The 24,358-nt window shown below is 45.4% G+C and overlaps 1 protein-coding gene across 3 annotated transcripts in view; it reads right to left on the bottom strand.

Annotated features, from left to right (window-relative positions):
* Positions 1-489: 489 nt before the first annotated feature.
* The window catches only part of rcor3 (REST corepressor 3), a 42,959-nt gene continuing 19,090 nt past the window's right edge, over positions 490-24,358 (bottom strand). For 2 of the 3 annotated variants that reach the window (XM_062033116.1, XM_062033114.1), the window contains 7 exons: positions 18,232-18,393; positions 18,042-18,166; positions 17,631-17,985; positions 17,487-17,564; positions 17,370-17,427; positions 6,526-6,761; positions 490-1,252 (listed from right to left, as the gene is read on the bottom strand). In XM_062033116.1, the coding sequence (XP_061889100.1) occupies positions 893-1,252; positions 6,526-6,761; positions 17,370-17,427; positions 17,487-17,564; positions 17,631-17,985; positions 18,042-18,166; positions 18,232-18,393 (1,374 nt within the window). In that variant the 3' untranslated portion in view covers positions 490-892. The remainder of the gene's footprint in view (positions 1,253-6,525; positions 6,762-17,369; positions 17,428-17,486; positions 17,565-17,630; positions 17,986-18,041; positions 18,167-18,231; positions 18,394-24,358) is intronic. The other variant, XM_062033117.1, reaches the window with a different exon arrangement.

Here is a 24,358-nt window from a genome sequence, read left to right as displayed (position 1 = left end):
GATATGTGATGGTCACACTTCCTGTTGGCAGCGTGATATGTGATGGTCACACTTCCTGTTGGCAGCGTGACGTTTGACCTTTCAAGGTACTTCTTCACAACTAAATCAGAACATCAATTGTTTGACTGCGTGAAGATCACAAGTCTAACATTCTACTCTTTTTACTCACATGATCATCTTCTTCTTCTCTGCTACCACTCTGGTCTGGTGTCTGCTACCACTCTGGTCTGGTGTCTGCTACCACTCTGGTCTGGTGTCCACATGACATCACATGTAGGGACCCCCTTGGTCCACTGCAATAGACATCACACGTAGGGACCCCCTTGGTCCACTGCAATAGACATCACACGTAGGGACCCCCTTGGTCCACTGCAATAGACATCACACGTAGGGACCCCCTTGATCAATGCCTTTCTGTTGTCATGGCAGCACAGTCTGATGACATCATAAAGAAGATGGACAATGATTGATCATATCAATAGATCCGTTTCTAATACATTTTAATTGTAATCAACTTAAGTTCTTGTTTTAACAACACAAACCTTTCAATAAACACTTCAACCTTCAGCTAGTGGCATCAAACTTATTGATTAGCATGTAAATCATCCATTTGTATTTCAATACCAAACTTATTGATTAGCACATTAATCATCAGTTTGTATTTCTATACCAAACTTATTGATTAGCATGTAAATCATCAGTTTGTATTACTATACCAAACTTATTGATCACGATGTACATGATTGATTGAATGTATACAGAAAAAAGAAAAATGAATGCTGGAGCCTATCCCAGCAGATAGCTTTCTGTACATGATCTACATTTGTCTTGACTGTTGTTGACCAGCTGGTCCTGGTTGGTCAGTGGAGGGAGGAGGAGTCTGATTGGTTGGTCAGTGGAGGGAGGAGGAGTCTGATTGGTTGGCCGCCACAATGGCGGGCTGCTGAGCGCCGCTTGCACTCGTCGCCCCTGCACTAGCGGCGAGGGGCGTGGACACGGAAGGGCGGGGGTTTAGACGTGGGGGCGGGGGATTGGTCGGACGGATGAGAGGCGGAGGCTGCTGCAGGGAGGGGCGGGGCTGCAGGAAGCGAGCCTGCTGTTGTAGAGGCGGCGGCTGGCGATGCAAAGAGGGCGTGGCCGGCAGGGAGGGGCGCAGGAGGGGCGGGGGCTGATGGAGGGCGGAGGCGGGGCTTGATGCCACCGCTGCCTGAGAGGACGATGAGCCAGGTGACGCACCTGAGCTGACTTGAGCCTTTGAAGAAGAAGAGGGGGCGGAGCTTAAATCACTTCATACACAATGTCTGACTTATTGATGACTTACAACTTGGTTTAATAGTTATAACTAATAAGGGATTCATGACTTATTGATGACTTACAATAGTTATTGATCGCTAACAATCAGGGTTGTCAGGATAGATTGATAGATGAAGGTACATATTGATCTGACATGGTTTCGATGGATAGCGTCAAAGAGAAGATGTTCAAGATGTCTTCACCATGACAACAAGTATGGCAGATACCAGAAGAGAAGCAGACTAATGACTTTTGAGTGTTTTCTATCAGGCATGCTTACTTTGTTGACATAGAAAATGACTAGGAGTATGCCTGTTTACCCGCCAAGTGTTTAAAGCATTGGGACACACATGGCTACTTTCCCCCAGCCAGTGAATTCAGACAAAGTCAAAGCCCAATATGTGCGTCAAGTTGTTTAAATTGAAACAAATATTTCCCTCCGTCCATTCACTCATCCATTTTCTACCGCTTGTCCCTCTCGGGGTGGCTGGAGCCTATCCCAGCTGCAGAGGTACATGGCAGGGCCAACATATTTAACATGAGTAAAGATGCACGTAGAAATGTTCAAAAGCCTTGAAAATAACATCAGTATAATCTTCAATAAGAAAATATCAAAGAAATAAAGTCCCTAGTTTAAGAGGACATTTTCAACATCATTAAAGGAGCCATGGAGTTCGGTATGTCAACTTTATTGTCAATAACAACCATGTTAGCATGCTAGCCCACGCAATGACTCATGGACATACATGCTAACATGCTAGCATATATTTACTACATGTAGGCCAGGGCTCACCAACCTTTTTGTAACCAAGAGCTACTTCTTGGGTACTGATTAATGCGAAGGGCTACCAGTTTGATACACACTTAAATAAATTGCCAGAAATAGCCAATTTGCTCAATTTACCTTTAAAGGCCTACTGAAACCCACTACTAGCGACCACGCAGTCTGATAGTTTATATATCAATGATGAAATCTTAACATTGCAACACATGCCAATACGGCCGGGTTAACTTATAAAGTGCAATTTTAAATTTCCAGAGAAACTTCCGGTTGAAAACGTGGCTAAGTTAGCTTCAATGGCGTCGTTAGCAACAGCATTGCTAGGCTTTGCCAGGCGGTACAGCATTAACCGTGTGGTTACATGTCCATGGTTTAATAGTATTGTTGATCTTCTGTCTATCCTTCCAGTCAGGGGTTTATTTATTTTGTTTCTATCTGCATTTAAGCACGATGCTATCACGTTAGCTCCGTAGCTAAAGAGCTTCGCCGATGTATTGTCGTGGAGATAAAAGTCACTGTGAATGTCCATTTCGCGTTCTCGACTCTCATTTTCAAGAGGATATAGTATCCGAGGTGGTTTAAAATACAAATCCGTGATCCACAATAGAAAAAGGAGAAAGTGTGGAATCCAATGAGCCAGCTTGTACCTAAGTTACGGTCAGAGCGAAAAAAGATACGTCCTGCACTGCACTCTAGTCCTTCACTCTCACGTTCCTCATCCACAAATCTTTCATCCTCGCTCAAATTAATGGGGTAATCGTCGCTTTCTCGGTCCGAATCGCTCTCGCTGCTGGTGTAAACAATGGGGAAATGTGAGGAGCCTTTCAACCTGTGACGTCACGCTACTTCCGGTACAGGCAAGGCTTTTTTATCAGCGACCAAAAGTTGCGAACTTTATCGTCGATGTTCTCTACTAAATCCTTTCAGCAAAAATATTGGCAATATCGCGAAATGATCAAGTATGACACATAGAATGGATCTGCTATCCCCGTTTAAATAAGAAAAATTCATTTTAGTAGGCCTTTAAGATGAATTGTGTCAAATGTTATTGTTAAACCCCTTAACTCTGCAGCAGCACATTTTTTAACATCTCTTCCATTATTTCCATTACTGCCATGGATGTTGACTCTGTGTCTGCATTGCTTGTCTGGGAGTGTTTACACATTAGTTTGTCTCATCTGTTGTTAAACACTTGTTCAATGACTGTAGAAAATGGTGGAAGTAGAGAAACAAGTGAGTAGTTTGTCTCCAGTCTTATAAATGTTCATTTGATGTTTGAAATGATAGGTTGCTGATTTATGCTAAAGGTTCTGAAATCTCTTCAATAAAATTTTCCATCATTTTCATAGCAATTTTGTAGCAATCAGTTGAGGTCTTTGATTGACCTTATTGAACAATATTGATTATTTCCTCTTCTAGGAACATAGAGTTGTATCTATGGTGTCATTCAAGTCACGATCTGGAATCTTTTCCTCCAGATTTGCTCCAATGTTCACAAAGTACTTTGAAATACTTCCTTCATATTGTCATTTTTTACATTTCCATCTAAGAAGTATTTAGGATAGTCCTTTTTAGCAGTATGCGTGATCATGCTATTTAGCAGCATGTGTGATCATGCTATTTAGCAGCATGTGTGATCATGCTATTTAGCAGCATGTGTGATCATGCTATTTAGCAGCATGTGTGATCATGCTATTTAGCAGCATGTGTGATCATGCTATTTAGCAGCATGTGTGATCATGCTATTTAGCAGCATGTGTGATCATGCTATTTAGCAGCATGTGTGATCATGCTATTTAGCAGCATGTGTGATCATGCTATTTAGCAGCATGTGTGATCATGCTATTTAGCAGCATGCGTGATCATGCTATTTAGCAGCATGTGTAATCATGCTATTTAGCAGCATGTGTGATCATGCTATTTAGCAGCATGTGTAATCATGCTATTTAGCAGCATGCGTGATGATGCTATTTAGCAGCATGCGTGATCATGCTATTTAGCAGCATGTGTGATCATGCTATTTAGCAGCATGTGTGATCATGCTATTTAGCAGCATGTGTGATCATGCTATTTAGCAGCATGTGTGATCATGCTATTTAGCAGCATGTGTGATCATGCTATTTAGCAGCATGTGTGATCATGCTATTTAGCAGCATGTGTGATCATGCTATTTAGCAGCATGTGTGATCATGCTATTTAGCAGCATGTGTGATCATGCTATTTAGCAGCATGTGTGATCATGCTATTTAGCAGCATGTGTGATCATGCTATTTAGCAGCATGTGTGATCATGCTATTTAGCAGCATGTGTGATCATGCTATTTAGCAGCATGTGTGATCATGCTATTTAGCAGCATGTGTGATCATGCTATTTAGCAGCATGCGTGATCATGCTATTTAGCAGCATGTGTAATCATGCTATTTAGCAGCATGTGTGATCATGCTATTTAGCAGCATGTGTAATCATGCTATTTAGCAGCATGCGTGATGATGCTATTTAGCAGCATGCGTGATCATGCTATTTAGCAGCATGTGTGATCATGCTATTTAGCAGCATGTGTGATCATGCTATTTAGCAGCATGTGTGATCATGCTATTTAGCAGCATGTGTGATCATGCTATTTAGCAGCATGTGTGATCATGCTATTTAGCAGCATGTGTGATCATGCTATTTAGCAGCATGTGTGATCATGCTATTTAGCAGCATGTGTGATCATGCTATTTAGCAGCATGTGTGATCATGCTATTTAGCAGCATGTGTGATCATGCTATTTAGCAGCATGCGTGATCATGCTATTTAGCAGCATGTGTAATCATGCTATTTAGCAGCATGTGTGATCATGCTATTTAGCAGCATGTGTAATCATGCTATTTAGCAGCATGCGTGATGATGCTATTTAGCAGCATGTGTGATCATGCTATTTAGCAGCATGTGTGATCATGCTATTTAGCAGCATGTGTGATCATGCTATTTAGCAGCATGTGTGATCATGCTATTTAGCAGCATGTGTGATCATGCTATTTAGCAGCATGTGTGATCATGCTATTTAGCAGCATGTGTGATCATGCTATTTAGCAGCATGTGTGATCATGCTATTTAGCAGCATGTGTGATCATGCTATTTAGCAGCATGCGTGATCATGCTATTTAGCAGCATGTGTAATCATGCTATTTAGCAGCATGTGTGATCATGCTATTTAGCAGCATGTGTAATCATGCTATTTAGCAGCATGCGTGATGATGCTATTTAGCAGCATGTGTGATCATGCTATTTAGCAGCATGTGTGATCATGCTATTTAGCAGCATGTGTGATCATGCTATTTAGCAGCATGTGTGATCATGCTATTTAGCAGCATGTGTAATCATGCTATTTAGCAGCATGCGTGATGATGCTATTTAGCAGCATGTGTGATCATGCTATTTAGCAGCATGTGTGATCATGCTATTTAGCAGCATGTGTGATCATGCTATTTAGCAGCATGTGTAATCATGCTATTTAGCAGCATGTGTGATCATGCTATTTAGCAGCATGTGTGATCATGCTATTTAGCAGCATGTGTGATCATGCTATTTAGCCGCATGTGTGATCATGCTATTTAGCAGCATGTGTAATCATGCTATTTAGCAGCATGTGTGATCATGCTATTTAGCAGCATGTGTGATCATGCTATTTAGCAGCATGTGTGATCATGCTATTTAGCAGCATGTGTGATCATGCTATTTAGCAGCATGTGTGATCATGCTATTTAGCAGCATGTGTGATCATGCTATTTAGCAGCATGTGTGATCATGCTATTTAGCAGCATGTGTGATCATGCTATTTAGCAGCATGTGTGATCATGCTATTTAGCAGCATGTGTGATCATGCTATTTAGCAGCATGTGTGATCATGCTATTTAGCAGCATGTGTGATCATGCTATTTAGCAGCATGTGTGATCATGCTATTTAGCAGCATGTGTAATCATGCTATTTAGCAGCATGCGTGATGATGCTATTTAGCAGCATGTGTAATCATGCTATTTAGCAGCATGTGTGATCATGCTATTTAGCAGCATGTGTGATCATGCTATTTAGCAGCATGTGTGATCATGCTATTTAGCAGCATGTGTGATCATGCTATTTAGCAGCATGTGTGATCATGCTATTTAGCAGCATGTGTGATCATGCTATTTAGCAGCATGTGTGATCATGCTATTTAGCAGCATGTGTGATCATGCTATTTAGCAGCATGTGTGATCATGCTATTTAGCAGCATGTGTGATCATGCTATTTAGCAGCATGTGTGATCATGCTATTTAGGATGACCTCATATTGTTTTTCTTCTGCTCCAATAATTGGTCAAAGTGGAGACTTTAGCAGAGTAACTCTCCAAATACATCAATGTGATGTATTCATCTTCATCTTCCTGCTCAGTCATGTTGACACATATAAGTGACCTCATGTCACTGACCTCTTCATCTTCCTCGTCGGTGCTCTTCCCTGAAGGTGTGGCAGACAGGTTCTTTCCCTCCTCCCCCGAGACGGCACCGTCCCCATTGGTCCCTTGCTCCGCCTCCCACTCCTGAAGCACCTCCTCCAGGTTGAAACGCCGCCGGTAGTTGACGAAGAAATTCTTGACCTGTCCGAGCGTCTTGTTCCCGATGACGTCGGCGATGGCCTGGAAGTCCTTGCCGTACTTGCGCACTCCTGAAGCGGAGCAGAGGTCATGTTGAGAGGGTGAAGCGGAGCAGAGAGGTCATGTTGAGAGGGTGAAGCAGAGCAGAGAGGTCATGTTGAGAGGGTGAAGCAGAGCAGAGAGGTCATGTTGAGAGGGTGAAGCAGAGCAGAGGTCATGTTGAGAGGGTGAAGCAGAGCAGAGGTCATGTTGAGAGGGTGAAGCAGAGCAGAGGTCATGTTGAGAGGGTGAAGCAGAGCAGAGGTCATGTTGAGAGGGTGAAGCAGAGCAGAGGTCATGTTGAGAGGGTGAAGCAGAGCAGAGGTCATGTTGAGAGGGTGAAGCAGAGCAGAGGTCATGTTGAGAGGGTGAAGCAGAGCAGAGGTCATGTTGAGAGGGTGAAGCAGAGCAGAGGTCATGTTGAGAGGGTGAAGCAGAGCAGAGGTCATGTTGAGAGGGTGAAGCAGAGCAGAGAGGTCATGTTGAGAGGGTGAAGCAGAGCAGAGGTCATGTTGAGAGGGTGAAGCAGAGCAGAGGTCATGTTGAGAGGGTGAAGCAGAGCAGAGGTCATGTTGAGAGGGTGAAGCAGAGCAGAGGTCATGTTGAGAGGGTGAAGCAGAGCAGAGGTCATGTTGAGAGGGTGAAGCAGAGCAGAGAGGTCATGTTGAGAGGGTGAAGCAGAGCAGAGAGGTCATGTTGAGAGGGTGAAGCAGAGCAGAGGTCATGTTGAGAGGGTGAAGCAGAGCAGAGGTCATGTTGAGAGGGTGAAGCAGAGCAGAGGTCATGTTGAGAGGGTAAAGCGGAGCAGAGGTCATGTTGAGAGGGTGAAGCAGAGCAGAGAGGTCATGTTGAGAGGGTGAAGCAGAGCAGAGGTCACGTTGAGAGGGTGAAGCAGAGCAGAGGTCACGTTGAGAGGGTGAAGCAGAGCAGAGGTCATGTTGAGAGGGTGAAGCAGAGCAGAGGTCACGTTGAGAGGGTGAAGCAGAGCAGAGAGGTCATGTTGAGAGGGTGAAGCAGAGCAGAGGTCATGTTGAGAGGGTGAAGCAGAGCAGAGAGGTCATGTTGAGAGGGTGAAGCAGAGCAGAGGTCACGTTGAGAGGGTGAAGCAGAGCAGAGAGGTCATGTTGAGAGGGTGAAGCAGAGCAGAGGTCACGTTGAGAGGGTGAAGCAGAGCAGAGGTCATGTTGAGAGGGTGAAGCAGAGCAGAGGTCATGTTGAGAGGGTGAAGCAGAGCAGAGGTCACGTTGAGAGGGTGAAGCAGAGCAGAGGTCATGTTGAGAGGGTGAAGCAGAGCAGAGAGGTCATGTTGAGAGGGTGAAGCAGAGCAGAGGTCATGTTGAGAGGGTGAAGCAGAGCAGAGGTCATGTTGAGAGGGTGAAGCAGAGCAGAGGTCATGTTGAGAGGGTGAAGCAGAGCAGAGGTCATGTTGAGAGGGTGAAGCAGAGCAGAGGTCATGTTGAGAGGGTGAAGCAGAGCAGAGGTCATGTTGAGAGGGTGAAGCAGAGCAGAGGTCATGTTGAGAGGGTGAAGCAGAGCAGAGGTCATGTTGAGAGGGTGAAGCAGAGCAGAGGTCATGTTGAGAGGGTGAAGCAGAGCAGAGGTCATGTTGAGAGGGTGAAGCAGAGCAGAGGTCATGTTGAGAGGGTGAAGCAGAGCAGAGGTCATGTTGAGAGGGTGAAGCAGAGCAGAGGTCATGTTGAGAGGGTGAAGCAGAGCAGAGGTCATGTTGAGAGGTGAAGCAGAGCAGAGAGGTCATGTTGAGAGGGTGAAGCAGAGCAGAGGTCATGTTGAGAGGGTGAAGCAGAGCAGAGGTCATGTTGAGAGGGTGAAGCAGAGCAGAGGTCATGTTGAGAGGGTGAAGCAGAGCAGAGGTCATGTTGAGAGGGTGAAGCAGAGCAGAGGTCATGTTGAGAGGGTGAAGCAGAGCAGAGAGGTCATGTTGAGAGGGTGAAGCAGAGCAGAGAGGTCATGTTGAGAGGGTGAAGCAGAGCAGAGGTCATGTTGAGAGGGTGAAGCAGAGCAGAGGTCATGTTGAGAGGGTGAAGCAGAGCAGAGGTCATGTTGAGAGGGTGAAGCGGAGCAGAGGTCATGTTGAGAGGTGAAGCAGAGCAGAGAGGTCATGTTGAGAGGGTGAAGCAGAGCAGAGGTCACGTTGAGAGGGTGAAGCAGAGCAGAGGTCACGTTGAGAGGGTGAAGCAGAGCAGAGGTCATGTTGAGAGGGTGAAGCAGAGCAGAGGTCACGTTGAGAGGGTGAAGCAGAGCAGAGAGGTCATGTTGAGAGGGTGAAGCAGAGCAGAGGTCATGTTGAGAGGGTGAAGCAGAGCAGAGAGGTCATGTTGAGAGGGTGAAGCAGAGCAGAGGTCACGTTGAGAGGGTGAAGCAGAGCAGAGAGGTCATGTTGAGAGGGTGAAGCAGAGCAGAGGTCACGTTGAGAGGGTGAAGCAGAGCAGAGGTCATGTTGAGAGGGTGAAGCAGAGCAGAGAGGTCATGTTGAGAGGGTGAAGCAGAGCAGAGGTCACATTGAGAGGGTGAAGCAGAGCAGAGACGTCATGTTGAGAGGGTGAAGCAGAGCAGAGGTCATGTTGAGAGGGTGAAGCAGAGCAGAGAGGTCATGTTGAGAGGGTGAAGCAGAGCAGAGGTCATGTTGAGAGGGTGAAGCAGAGCAGAGGTCATATTGAGAGGGTGAAGCAGAGCAGAGAGGTCATGTTGAGAGGGTGAAGCAGAGCAGAGGTCATGTTGAGAGGGTGAAGCAGAGCAGAGGTCATGTTGAGAGGGTGAAAGCAGAGCAGAGGTCATGTTGAGAGGGTGAAGCAGAGCAGAGGTCATGTTGAGAGGGTGAAGCAGAGCAGAGGTCATGTTGAGAGGGTGAAGCAGAGCAGAGGTCATGTTGAGAGGGTGAAGCAGAGCAGAGGAGTGTCATGTTGAGAGGGTGAAGCAGAGCAGAGGTCACGTTGAGAGGGTGAAGCAGAGCAGAGGTCATGTTGAGAGGGTGAAAGCAGAGCAGAGGTCATGTTGAGAGGGTGAAGCAGAGCAGAGGTCATATTGAGAGGGTGAAGCAGAGCAGAGAGGTCATGTTGAGAGGGTGAAGCAGAGCAGAGGTCATGTTGAGAGGGTGAAGCAGAGCAGAGGTCATGTTGAGAGGGTGAAGCAGAGCAGAGAGGTCATGTTGAGAGGGTGAAGCAGAGCAGAGAGGTCATGTTGAGAGGGTGAAGCAGAGCAGAGGTCATGTGAGAGGGTGAAGCAGAGCAGAGGTCATGTTGAGAGGGTCAAACAGAGCAGAGGTCATGTTGAGAGGGTGAAGCAGAGCAGAGGTCATGTGAGAGGGTGAAGCAGAGCAGAGAGGTCATGTTGAGAGGGTGAAGCAGAGCAGAGGTCATGTTGAGAGGGTGAAGCAGAGCAGAGAGGTCATGTTGAGAGGGTGAAGCAGAGCAGAGGTCATGTTGAGAGGGTGAAGCAGAGCAGAGGTCATGTTGAGAGGGTGAAGCGGAGCAGAGGTCATGTTGAGAGGGTGAAGCAGAGCAGAGGTCACGTTGAGAGGGTGAAGCAGAGCAGAGAGGTCATGTTGAGAGGGTGAAGCAGAGCAGAGGTCACGTTGAGAGGGTGAAGCAGAGCAGAGGTCACGTTGAGAGGGTGAAGCAGAGCAGAGGTCATGTTGAGAGGGTGAAGCAGAGCAGAGGTCATGTTGAGAGGGTGAAGCAGAGCAGAGGTCATGTTGAGAGGGTGAAGCAGAGCAGAGGTCATGTTGAGAGGGTGAAGCAGAGCAAGGTCATGTTGAGAGGGTGAAGCAGAGCAGAGGTCATGTTGAGAGGGTGAAGCAGAGCAGAGGTCATGTTGAGAGGGTGAAGCAGAGCAGAGGTCATGTTGAGAGGGTGAAGCAGAGCAGAGGTCATGTTGAGAGGGTGAAGCAGAGCAGAGGTCATGTTGAGAGGGTGAAGCAGAGCAGAGGTCATGTTGAGAGGGTGAAGCAGAGCAGAGGTCATGTTGAGAGGGTGAAGCAGAGCAGAGGTCATGTTGAGAGGGTGAAGCAGAGCAGAGGTCATGTTGAGAGGGTGAAGCAGAGCAGAGGTCATGTTGAGAGGGTGAAGCAGAGCAGAGGTCATGTTGAGAGGGTGAAGCAGAGCAGAGAGGTCATGTTGATGAGGTGTGAAGCAGAGCAGAGGTCATGTTGAGAGGGTGAAGCAGAGCAGAGGTCATGTTGAGAGGGTGAAGCAGAGCAGAGGTCATGTTGAGAGGGTGAAGCAGAGCAGAGGTCATGTTGAGAGGGTGAAGCAGAGCAGAGGTCATGTTGAGAGGGTGAAGCAGAGCAGAGAGGTCATGTTGAGAGGGTGAAGCAGAGCAGAGAGGTCATGTTGAGAGGGTGAAGCAGAGCAGAGGTCATGTTGAGAGGGTGAAGCAGAGCAGAGGTCATGTTGAGAGGGTGAAGCAGAGCAGAGGTCATGTTGAGAGGGTGAAGCGGAGCAGAGGTCATGTTGAGAGGGTGGAGCAGAGCAGAGAGGTCATGTTGAGAGGGTGAAGCAGAGCAGAGGTCACGTTGAGAGGGTGAAGCAGAGCAGAGGTCACGTTGAGAGGGTGAAGCAGAGCAGAGGTCATGTTGAGAGGGTGAAGCAGAGCAGAGGTCACGTTGAGAGGGTGAAGCAGAGCAGAGAGGTCATGTTGAGAGGGTGAAGCAGAGCAGAGGTCATGTTGAGAGGGTGAAGCAGAGCAGAGAGGTCATGTTGAGAGGGTGAAGCAGAGCAGAGGTCACGTTGAGAGGGTGAAGCAGAGCAGAGAGGTCATGTTGAGAGGGTGAAGCAGAGCAGAGGTCACGTTGAGAGGGTGAAGCAGAGCAGAGGGTCATGTTGAGAGGGTGAAGCAGAGCAGAGGTCATGTTGAGAGGGTGAAGCAGAGCAGAGGTCACATTGAGAGGGTGAAGCAGAGCAGAGACGTCATGTTGAGAGGGTGAAGCAGAGCAGAGGTCATGTTGAGAGGGTGAAGCAGAGCAGAGAGGTCATGTTGAGAGGGTGAAGCAGAGCAGAGGTCATGTTGAGAGGGTGAAGCAGAGCAGAGGTCATGTTGAGAGGGTGAAGCAGAGCAGAGGTCATGTTGAGAGGGTGAAGCAGAGCAGAGGTCATGTTGAGAGGTGAAGCAGAGCAGAGGTCATGTTGAGAGGGTGAAGCAGAGCAGAGGTCATGTTGAGAGGTGAAGCAGAGCAGAGGTCATGTTGAGAGGGTGAAGCAGAGCAGAGGTCATGTTGAGAGGGTGAAGCAGAGCAGAGGTCATGTTGAGAGGGTGAAGCAGAGCAGAGGTCATGTTGAGAGGGTGAAGCAGAGCAGAGGTCATGTTGAGAGGGTGAAGCAGAGCAGAGGTCATGTTGAGAGGGTGAAGCAGAGCAGAGGTCATGTTGAGAGGGTGAAGCAGAGCAGAGGTCATGTTGAGAGGGTGAAGCAGAGCAGAGGTCATGTTGAGAGGGTGAAGCAGAGCAGAGAGGTCATGTTGAGAGGGTGAAGCAGAGCAGAGGTCATGTTGAGAGGGTGAAGCAGAGCAGAGGTCATGTTGAGAGGGTGAAGCAGAGCAGAGGTCATGTTGAGAGGGTGAAGCAGAGCAGAGGTCATGTTGAGAGGGTGAAGCAGAGCAGAGGTCATGTTGAGAGGGTGAAGCAGAGCAGAGAGGTCATGTTGAGAGGGTGAAGCAGAGCAGAGAGGTCATGTTGAGAGGGTGAAGCAGAGCAGAGGTCATGTTGAGAGGGTGAAGCAGAGCAGAGGTCATGTTGAGAGGGGTGAAGCAGAGCAGAGGTCATGTTGAGAGGGTGAAGCGGAGCAGAGGTCATGTTGAGAGGGTGAAGCAGAGCAGAGAGGTCATGTTGAGAGGGTGAAGCAGAGCAGAGGTCACGTTGAGAGGGTGAAGCAGAGCAGAGGTCACGTTGAGAGGGTGAAGCAGAGCAGAGGTCATGTTGAGAGGGTGAAGCAGAGCAGAGGTCACGTTGAGAGGGTGAAGCAGAGCAGAGAGGTCATGTTGAGAGGGTGAAGCAGAGCAGAGGTCATGTTGAGAGGGTGAAGCAGAGCAGAGAGGTCATGTTGAGAGGGTGAAGCAGAGCAGAGGTCACGTTGAGAGGGTGAAGCAGAGCAGAGAGGTCATGTTGAGAGGGTGAAGCAGAGCAGAGGTCACGTTGAGAGGGTGAAGCAGAGCAGAGGTCATGTTGAGAGGGTGAAGCAGAGCAGAGGTCATGTTGAGAGGGTGAAGCAGAGCAGAGGTCACATGAGAGGGTGAAGCAGAGCAGAGACGTCATGTTGAGAGGGTGAAGCAGAGCAGAGGTCATGTTGAGAGGGTGAAGCAGAGCAGAGAGGTCATGTTGAGAGGGTGAAGCAGAGCAGAGGTCATGTTGAGAGGGTGAAGCAGAGCAGAGGTCATATTGAGAGGGTGAAGCAGAGCAGAGAGGTCATGTTGAGAGGGTGAAGCAGAGCAGAGGTCATGTTGAGAGGGTGAAGCAGAGCAGAGGTCATGTTGAGAGGGTGAAGCAGAGCAGAGGTCATGTTGAGAGGGTGAAGCAGAGCAGAGGTCATGTTGAGAGGGTGAAGCAGAGCAGAGGTCATGTTGAGAGGGTGAAGCAGAGCAGAGGTCATGTTGAGAGGGTGAAGCAGAGCAGAGAGGTCATGTTGAGAGGGTGAAGCAGAGCAGAGGTCACGTTGAGAGGGTGAAGCAGAGCAGAGGTCATGTTGAGAGGGTGAAGCAGAGCAGAGGTCATGTTGAGAGGGTGAAGCAGAGCAGAGGTCATATTGAGAGGGTGAAGCAGAGCAGAGAGGTCATGTTGAGAGGGTGAAGCAGAGCAGAGGTCATGTTGAGAGGGTGAAGCAGAGCAGAGGTCATGTTGAGAGGGTGAAGCAGAGCAGAGAGGTCATGTTGAGAGGGTGAAGCAGAGCAGAGAGGTCATGTTGAGAGGGTGAAGCAGAGCAGAGGTCATGTTGAGAGGGTGAAGCAGAGCAGAGGTCATGTTGAGAGGGTCAAACAGAGCAGAGGTCATGTTGAGAGGGTGAAGCAGAGCAGAGGTCATGTTGAGAGGGTGAAGCAGAGCAGAGAGGTCATGTTGAGAGGGTGAAGCAGAGCAGAGGTCATGTTGAGAGGGTGAAGCAGAGCAGAGAGGTCATGTTGAGAGGGTGAAGCAGAGCAGAGGTCATGTTGAGAGGGTGAAGCAGAGCAGAGGTCATGTTGAGAGGGTGAAGCGGAGCAGAGGTCATGTTGAGAGGGTGAAGCAGAGCAGAGGTCACGTTGAGAGGGTGAAGCAGAGCAGAGAGGTCATGTTGAGAGGGTGAAGCAGAGCAGAGGTCACGTTGAGAGGGTGAAGCAGAGCAGAGGTCACGTTGAGAGGGTGAAGCAGAGCAGAGGTCATGTTGAGAGGGTGAAGCAGAGCAGAGGTCACGTTGAGAGGGTGAAGCAGAGCAGAGAGGTCATGTTGAGAGGGTGAAGCAGAGCAGAGGTCATGTTGAGAGGGTGAAGCAGAGCAGAGAGGTCATGTTGAGAGGGTGAAGCAGAGCAGAGGTCATGTTGAGAGGGTGAAGCAGAGCAGAGATGTCATGTTGAGAGGGTGAAGCAGAGCAGAGGTCATGTTGAGAGGGTGAAGCAGAGCAGAGAGGTCATGTTGAGAGGGTGAAGCAGAGCAGAGGTCATGTTGAGAGGGTGAAGCAGAGCAGAGGTCATATTGAGAGGGTGAAGCAGAGCAGAGAGGTCATGTTGAGAGGGTGAAGCAGAGCAGAGGTCATGTTGAGAGGGTGAAGCAGAGCAGAGGTCATGTTGAGAGGGTGAAGCAGAGCAGAGGTCATGTTGAGAGGGTGAAGCAGAGCAGAGGTCATGTTGAGAGGGTGAAGCAGAGCAGAGGTCATGTTGAGAGGGTGAAGCAGAGCAGAGGTCATGTTGAGAGGGTGAAGCAGAGCAGAGAGGTCATGTTGAGAGGGTGAAGCAGAGCAGAGGTCACATTGAGAGGGTGAAGCAGAGCAGAGGTCATGTTGAGAGGGTGAAGCAGAGCAGAGGTCATGTTGAGAGGGTGAAGCAGAGCAGAGGTCATATTGAGAGGGTGAAGCAGAGCAGAGAGGTCATGTTGAGAGGGTGAAGCAGAGCAGAGGTCATGTTGAGAGGGTGAAGCAGAGCAGAGGTCATGTTGAGAGGGTGAAGCAGAGCAGAGGTCATGTTGAGAGGGTGAAGCAGAGCAGAGAGGTCATGTTGAGAGGGTGAAGCAGAGCAGAGGTCATGTTGAGAGGGTGAAGCAGAGCAGAGGTCATGTTGAGAGGGTCAAACAGAGCAGAGGTCATGTTGAGAGGGTGAAGCAGAGCAGAGGTCATGTTGAGAGGGTGAAGCAGAGCAGAGAGGTCATGTTGAGAGGGTGAAGCAGAGCAGAGGTCATGTTGAGAGGGTGAAGCAGAGCAGAGAGGTCATGTTGAGAGGGTGAAGCAGAGCAGAGGTCATGTTGAGAGGGTGAAGCAGAGCAGAGGTCATGTTGAGAGGGTGAAGCGGAGCAGAGGTCATGTTGAGAGGGTGAAGCAGAGCAGAGGTCACGTTGAGAGGGTGAAGCAGAGCAGAGAGGTCATGTTGAGAGGGTGAAGCAGAGCAGAGGTCACGTTGAGAGGGTGAAGCAGAGCAGAGGTCACGTTGAGAGGGTGAAGCAGAGCAGAGGTCATGTTGAGAGGGTGAAGCAGAGCAGAGGTCACGTTGAGAGGGTGAAGCAGAGCAGAGAGGTCATGTTGAGAGGGTGAAGCAGAGCAGAGGTCATGTTGAGAGGGTGAAGCAGAGCAGAGAGGTCATGTTGAGAGGGTGAAGCAGAGCAGAGGTCATGTTGAGAGGGTGAAGCAGAGCAGAGAGGTCATGTTGAGAGGGTGAAGCAGAGCAGAGAGGTCATGTTGAGAGGGTGAAGCAGAGCAGAGAGGTCATGTTGAGAGGGTGAAGCAGAGCAGAGGTCATGTTGAGAGGGTGAAGCAGAGCAGAGGTCATGTTGAGAGGGTGAAGCAGAGCAGAGGTCATGTTGAGAGGGTCAAACAGAGCAGAGGTCATGTTGAGAGGGTGAAGCAGAGCAGAGGTCATGTTGAGAGGGTGAAGCAGAGCAGAGAGGTCATGTTGAGAGGGTGAAGCAGAGCAGAGGTCATGTTGAGAGGGTGAAGCAGAGCAGAGGTCATGTTGAGAGGGTGAAGCGGAGCAGAGGTCATGTTGAGAGGGTGAAGCAGAGCAGAGGTCATGTTGAGAGGGTGAAGCGGAGCAGAGGTCATGTTGAGAGGGTGAAGCGGAGCAGAGGTCATGTTGAGAGGGTGAAGCAGAGCAGAGGTCACGTTGAGAGGGTGAAGCAGAGCAGAGAGGTCATGTTGAGAGGGTGAAGCAGAGCAGAGGTCACGTTGAGAGGGTGAAGCAGAGCAGAGGTCACGTTGAGAGGGTGAAGCAGAGCAGAGGTCATGTTGAGAGGGTGAAGCAGAGCAGAGGTCATGTTGAGAGGGTGAAGCAGAGCAGAGAGGTCATGTTGAGAGGGTGAAGCAGAGCGGTCATGTTGAGAGGGTCAAACAGAGCAGAGGTCATGTTGAGAGGGTGAAGCAGAGCAGAGGTCATGTTGAGAGGGTGAAGCAGAGCAGAGGTCACGTTGAGAGGGTGAAGCAGAGCAGAGGTCATGTTGAGAGGGTGAAGCAGAGCAGAGAGGTCATGTTGAGAGGGTGAAGCAGAGCAGAGAGGTCATGTTGAGAGGGTGAAGCAGAGCAGAGGTCATGTTGAGAGGGTGAAGCAGAGCAGAGAGGTCATGTTGAGAGGGTGAAGCAGAGCAGAGGTCATGTTGAGAGGGTGAAGCAGAGCAGAGGTCATGTTGAGAGGGTGAAGCGGAGCAGAGGTCATGTTGAGAGGGTGAAGCAGAGCAGAGGTCACGTTGAGAGGGTGAAGCAGAGCAGAGAGGTCATGTTGAGAGGGTGAAGCAGAGCAGAGGTCACGTTGAGAGGGTGAAGCAGAGCAGAGGTCACGTTGAGAGGGTGAAGCAGAGCAGAGGTCATGTTGAGAGGGTGAAGCAGAGCAGAGGTCACGTTGAGAGGGTGAAGCAGAGCAGAGAGGTCATGTTGAGAGGGTGAAGCAGAGCAGAGGTCATGTTGAGAGGGTGAAGCAGAGCAGAGGTCATGTTGAGAGGGTGAAGCAGAGCAGAGGTCATGTTGAGAGGGTGAAGCAGAGCAGAGAGGTCATGTTGAGAGGGTGAAGCAGAGCAGAGAGGTCATGTTGAGAGGGTGAAGCAGAGCAGAGAGGTCATGTTGAGAGGGTGAAGCAGAGCAGAGGTCATGTTGAGAGGGTGAAGCAGAGCAGAGGTCACGTTGAGAGGGTGAAGCAGAGCAGAGGTCATGTTGAGAGGGTGAAGCAGAGCAGAGGTCACATTGAGAGGGTGAAGCAGAGCAGAGAGGTCATGTTGAGAGGGTGAAGCAGAGCAGAGGTCATGTTGAGAGGGTGAAGCAGAGCAGAGAGGTCATGTTGAGAGGGTGAAGCAGAGCAGAGGTCATGTTGAGAGGGTGAAGCAGAGCAGAGAGGTCATGTTGAGAGGGTGAAGCAGAGCAGAGAGGTCATGTTGAGAGGGTGAAGCAGAGCAGAGAGGTCACGTTGAGAGGGTGAAGCAGAGCAGAGGTCATGTTGAGAGGGTGAAGCGGGTGGTGAGCAGAACTCACCTTGCACGGCCAGTAGCTGCTCATCAGTGGTCCAGCGAGCGTTGACCTTCTGAGCGCACTGAAAGGAAAGATGTTAGCCAGGACAGAGGTGGTGCTTGAAGGTGCTTCTTCACACACCTCAGGCAGGCGCAGGTGGTTGATGCCGACCTCCAACACCTGCTTGAGTCCGCTGTTCATCTGCTTGGCGTTCTGGACCTGTAGGCCACAGCAAGCGTGTCTCCACATAGCCGTGCTAGCAGATGCTTTGTTAGCGCCTCCTACCTGCCTCTTGAGGGACACCAGCTCCATGTCCAGCTGGCGCAGGAGTGCGTTGGCGGCGGCGGCGCTACAGGACACGGCCACCACGTCGTCCTGGGTCAGGTACATGCCTTTGGGAGGGCGGCACCGGGAGCGCTGATGGTGGCGATGCTGCAGCGTCTGGTGCTCCCGCCGACCCAACGCCAACTTGGACGCCAGCGTGGACGGCTCGGCCTGGTTGGGCTGAGGAGATGAAGGCCGTCTTGAGCAGAAGGAAGGATCACCATGGCAACCACTGACCTCTTTCTTGGCTTCCTTGTTGGGGTCGTAGTCGCTGTCGTTGGTTTCTATGGCATGAGTCTCCTCCATCTCCTCCTCACTGCGAGCACATCATGGTCATGGGGGCGTCGCCTCAGGCCAGTGGGCGGGGCTTACCTGTCCCCCTGGTTACTTCTGCTGGCCAGCTTGCGAGCTTGTCGGTCCATCAGACTGGTTCTGGAGCGGGTCTTCTTCCAGGAGTAGTAGTACTTGACCAGACTGGAGATGGACTTGTCTGGCAGCTGAACAACAGCCAATCAACAGCCAGCAGCAGAGCAGGAGGCGGGCCTTGCAGCCCTGACCTTACCATCTGTTGGATGCGGTGGAAACTCTTGCCGTGGAAACTGAAGGCTTGCTCAAAAAGAACTTTGTCCTCCACCGTCCACTCGTCAGGAAACGGCGTGAAGTTGGGAAGGTCCGCTAAAGACTTCTCGATGTTGTGTTTGTGCCAGAACAGCATGCCCAGGGCCTACACACACACACACACACACACACACACACACACACACACACACACACACACGCACACACACACACACACACACACACACACACACACACACACACAGTGAGAAGAAGATGGACATAAATAATGTTAAAGGACAACTGCACTTCTTTGTTATTTTGCCTATCCTTCACAATCATGAACACAACTCTTTTTTTTTATTTTTAAGACCATAATAAACACTTGGAAGATACGGCTAATAGCCTTCAAAACCTTTTTATACACACTGCAAGTATATATATATATATAATGTAGTAACAGACACCTTCATAACAATATGTAATATGTACAATATATACACTGCAAGTATATATATAATGTAGTAACAGACACCTTCATAACAATATGTAATATGTACAATATATACACTGCAAGTATATATATAATGTAGTAACAGACACCTTCATAACAATATGTAATATGTACAATATACACACTGCATGTATATATATAATGTAGTAACCGACACCTTCATAACAATATGTAATATGCACAATATACACACTGCAAGTATATATATAATGTAGTAACAGACACCTTCATAACAGTATGTAATATGTACAATATATACACTGCAAGTATATATATATAATGTAGTAACAAACACCTTCATAACAATATGTAATCTGTACAATATACACACTGCAAGTATATATATAATGTAGTAACAGACACCTTCATAACAATATGTAATATGTACAATATATACACTGCAAGTATATATATAATGTAGTAACAGACACCTTCATAACAATATGTAATATGTACAATATATACAATATATACACTGCAAGTATATACATAATGTAGTAACAGACACCTTCATAACAATATGTAATATGTACAATATATACAATATATACACTGCAAGTATATACATAATGTAGTAACAGACACCTTCATAACAATATGTAATATGTACAATATATACACTGCAAGTATATATATAATGTAGTAACAGACACCTTCATAACAATATGTAATATGTACAATATATACACTGCAAGTATATATATAATGTAGTAACAGACACCTTCATAACAATATGTAATATGTACAATATATACACTGCAAGTATATATATATAATGTAGTAACAAACACCTTCATAACAATATGTAATATGTACAATATACACACTGCAAGTATATATATAATGTAGTAACAGACACCTTCATAACAATATGTAATATGTACAATATACACACTGCAAGTATATATATAATGTAGTAACAGACACCTTCATAACAATATGTAATATATACAATATATACACTGCAAGTATATATATATAATGTAGTAACAGACACCTTCATAACAATATGTAATATGTATAATATATACACTGCAAGTATATATATAATGTAGTAACAGACACCTTCATAACAATATGTAATATGTACAATATATACACTGCAAGTATATATATAATGTAGTAACAGACACCTTCATAACAATATGTAATATGTACAATATATACACTGCAAGTATATATATAATGTAGTAACAGACACCTTCATAACAATATGTAATATATACAATATATACACTGCAAGTATATATATATAATGTAGTAACAGACACCTTCATAACAATATGTAATATGTATAATATATACACTGCAAGTATATATATAATGTAGTAACAGACACCTTCATAACAATATGTAATATGTACAATATATACACTGCAAGTATATATATAATGTAGTAACAGACACCTTCATAACAATATATAATATGTACAATATTTACCTTATGTTGGTAATTTTAATCTTTTTTTTCCGTTATATTATGTTTTATATCTTCATTTCTTTGTCATCTTAATAAATATCTATCTTTCATTTCTTATGCTAGTTGACAATAATAAAAGGCATTTCTTTTAAACGTAACATATTCTCTTTATTATTAAGGAAGATGTTATCAACATGTACAGCAAGCAACAAACTTGACCAAACAAAAAAGCACAAATAGTATCACAGTTCACCAATCAGGTTACATAATGTGGGCTTCATATGACAAAGGGTACATTATGTTGTATGAGATGATACAAGAGAGTGGATCAACATTGTCCACAAAGTAGAAAGATAAGAACACTTTTTGTTTACATTTTCATACAGAAAAATTATAGACAGTAATGTCAAACTGTAACATCAAACAGCAAACTCACAGAAGTACAGAAACAATGATCATCGTATAAAAAAGGCAATGATGCAAAAGAGAATGGATTTGTAATCCTGTGTTGGTTTTACATAAAGTTTCAATGTCACTAGTCAATATCACAGTCACTTCCTATTTGTAGTTGTAGACTGGGGTCCGCGCTTTGAACCAAGATCTGTTAAGCTTTCCTACGCTTTGTCACGCTTTGATACGCTCTCGGCGCTTTATTCCATTCTTGACAGAGCGCCGAATTTTTTTAAACCGTTTAAAAAATTTTGGCTATCTTGCCGCATGTCCCGCTTCACTACAAGCTTTCCCACGATCCATTAGGACCCTCACGCTTTAATCACGCTTTGTTACGCTTTAACGCCGCTTTGCATGCCGCTTTAAAGCGCCGTTGGTGTGAACCTAGCATAAGTTACCCATGTCTTGGGCACTAATACACCCCCATACCATCACACATGCTGCCTTTTACACTTTGCGCCCAGAACAATCCGGATGGTTCTTTTCCTCTTTGGTCCGGAGGACACAACGTCCACAGTTTCCAAAAACAATTTGAAATGTGGACTCGTCAGACCACAGAACACTTTTCCACTTTGTATCAGTCCATCTTAGATGAGCTCAGGCCCAGCGAAGCCGAAGGCGTTTCTGGGTGTTGTTGATAAACGGTTTTCGCCTTGCATGGGAGAGTTTTAACTTGCACTTACAGATGTAGCGACCAACTGTAGTTACTGACAGTGGGTTTCTGAAGTGTTCCTGAGCCCATGTGGTGATATCCTTTACACACTGATGTCGCTTGTTGATGCAGTACAGCCTGAGGAATGGAAGGTCACGGGCTTAGCTGCTTACGTGCAGTGATTTCTCCAGATTCTCTGAACCCTTTGATGATATTACGGAGCGTAGATGGTGAATTCGTAAATTCCTTGCAATAGCTGGTTGAGAAAGGTTTTTCTTAAACTGTTCAACAATTGGCTCACGCATTTGTTGACAAAGTGGTGACCCTCGCCCCATGCTTGTTTGTGAATGACTGAGCATTTCATGGAATCTACTTTTATACACAATCATGGCACCCACCTGTTCCCAATTAGCCTGTTCACCTGTGGGATGTTCCAAATAAGTGTTTGATGAGCATTCCTCAATTTTATCAGTATTTATTGCCACCTTTCCCAACTTCTTTGTCACGTGTTGCTGCCATCAAATTCTAAAGTTAATAATTATTTGCAACAACAAAAAAAGTTTTATCAGTTTGAACATCAAATATGTTGTCTTTGTAGCATATTCAACTGAATATGGGTTGAAAATGATTTGCAAATCATTGTATTCCGTTTATATTTACATCTAACACAATTTCCCAACTCATATGGAAACGGGATTTGTGTATATATATATATACATGTGTGTGTGTGTGTGTGTGTGTGTGTGTGTGTGTGTGTGTGTGAGTGTGAGTGTGACGTCATCACTCCTGGAGGAAGTTGGTCACATCATTATTTATATATATATATATATATATATTACACTCAGCCATAATATATACATACATATAGATTTATATATATATATACATAGAGTCGTGCTCATAAGTTTACATACCCTGGGAGAATTTATGATTTCTTGGCCATTCTTCAGAGAATATGAATGATAACACAAAAACCTTTCTTCCACTCATGCTTAATGGTTGTGTGAAGCTATTTATTGGCAAACCACTGTGTTTACTCTTTTTAAATCAAAATGACAAAAGAAAGTACCCAAATGACCCTGATCAAAAGTTTACATACCCCAGTGACTTTGATCTGATAACATGCACAAAAGTTGACACAAACAGGTTTGAATGGCTAATCAAGGTTCCAATCCTCACCGGTGACATGTTTGTTTGTAATTAATGTGTGTGTATAAAAGGTCAGTGAGTTTCTGGGCTTCTGACAGACCATTGCATCTTTCATCCAGTGCTGCACACATGTTTCTGGATTCTGAGTCATGGGGAAGGCAAAATAATTGTCAAAGGATCTGCGAGAAAAGGTAATTGAACTGCATAAAACAGGAAAGGGGTATAAAAAGATATCCAAGGAATTGAGAATGCCAATCAGCAGTGTTCAAACGCTGATTAAGAAGTGAGAAATGAGGGATTCAGGTAGACCAGCAAAGATTTCAGCCACAACTGCCAGGAAAATTGTGCGAGATGCAAAGAAAAATCCACAAATAACTTCAGCTGAAATACAGGACTCTCTGAATAATTGTGGTGTGGCTGTTTCAAGATGCACAATAAGGAGGCACTTGAAGAAAAATGGGCTGCATGGTCGAGTCACCAGAAGAAAGCCATCACTCCAAATTACTTTGTTCCAGAAGTTTTGAGGCTTGTCTCTGTGCTGTTTGGCCTAATGTAAGCGGGATACTTTGTGACACTTGCGCAGAAATGGCTTTTTTTCTGGCGACTCTACCATGCAGCCCATTTTTCTTTAAGTGCCTCCTTATTGTGCATCTCTATATATATATGTGCATATATTATGGCTGAGTGTAATATATATATATATATATATATATATATATATATATATATATATATATATATATATATATATATATATATATATATATATATATATATATATATATACATATATATATATTAGAGATGTCCGATAATATCAGCCTGCCAATATTATCGGCCGATAAATGCTTTAAAATGTAATATCGGAAATTATCGGTATCATTTTTTAAATTATCGGTATCGAGGTTTTTTTTGGTGTTTTTTTTGTTTTTTTATTAAATCAACATAAAAAACACAAGATACACTTACAATTAGTGCAACAACCCAAAAAACCTCCCTCCCCCATTTACACTCATTCACACTCACACAAAAGGGTTGTTTCTTTCTGTTATTAATATTCTGGTTCCTACATTATATATCAATATATATCAATACAGTCTGCAAGGGATACAGTCCGTAAGCACACATGATTGTGCGTGCTGCTGGTCCACTAATAATACTAACCTTTAACAGTTAATTTTACTCATTTTCATTAATTACTAGTTTCTATGTAACTGTTTTTATATTGTTTTACTTTATTTTTTTATTCAAGAAAATGTTTTTAATTTATTTATCTTATTTTATTTGATTAATTTTTTTAAAAAGTACCTTATCTTCACCATACCTGGTTGTCCAAATTAGGCATAATAATGTGTTAATTCCACGACTGTATATATCGGTATCAGTTGATAACGGTATTGGTAATTAAGAGTTGGACAATATCGGAATATCGGCAAAAAAGCCATTATCGGACATCCCTAATATATATATATATATACACAGTATGTATATATATATATATACATACATACATATATATATATATATATATATATACATATATACATATATATATATATATATACATATATACATATATATATATATACATACATACATACATATATATATATATATATATATATATATATATGTCTGCCATAATACATACATACATACATACATACATACATACATACATATATATATATATATATATATATATATAGTATGTATATATTATGGCTGAGTGTAATATATATACCGTATTTTTCGCAGTATAAGTCGCCCCGGAGTATAAGTCGAACCGGCCGAAAATGCACAATAAAGAAGGAAAAAAACATATATAAGTCGCACTGGAGTATAAGTCGCATTTATTGGGGAAATGTATTTGATAAAATCCAACACCAAGAATAGACATTTGAAAGGCAATTTAAAATAAATAAAGAATAGTGAACAACAGGCTG

This window comes from Entelurus aequoreus, linkage group LG22, assembly GCF_033978785.1.
Source record: "Entelurus aequoreus isolate RoL-2023_Sb linkage group LG22, RoL_Eaeq_v1.1, whole genome shotgun sequence".
NCBI classification, from domain to species: domain Eukaryota; kingdom Metazoa; phylum Chordata; class Actinopteri; order Syngnathiformes; family Syngnathidae; genus Entelurus; species Entelurus aequoreus.
The sequence above is the reverse complement of the archived record's forward strand: the minus strand, read 5'-3'. Positions and strand labels throughout refer to the sequence as shown.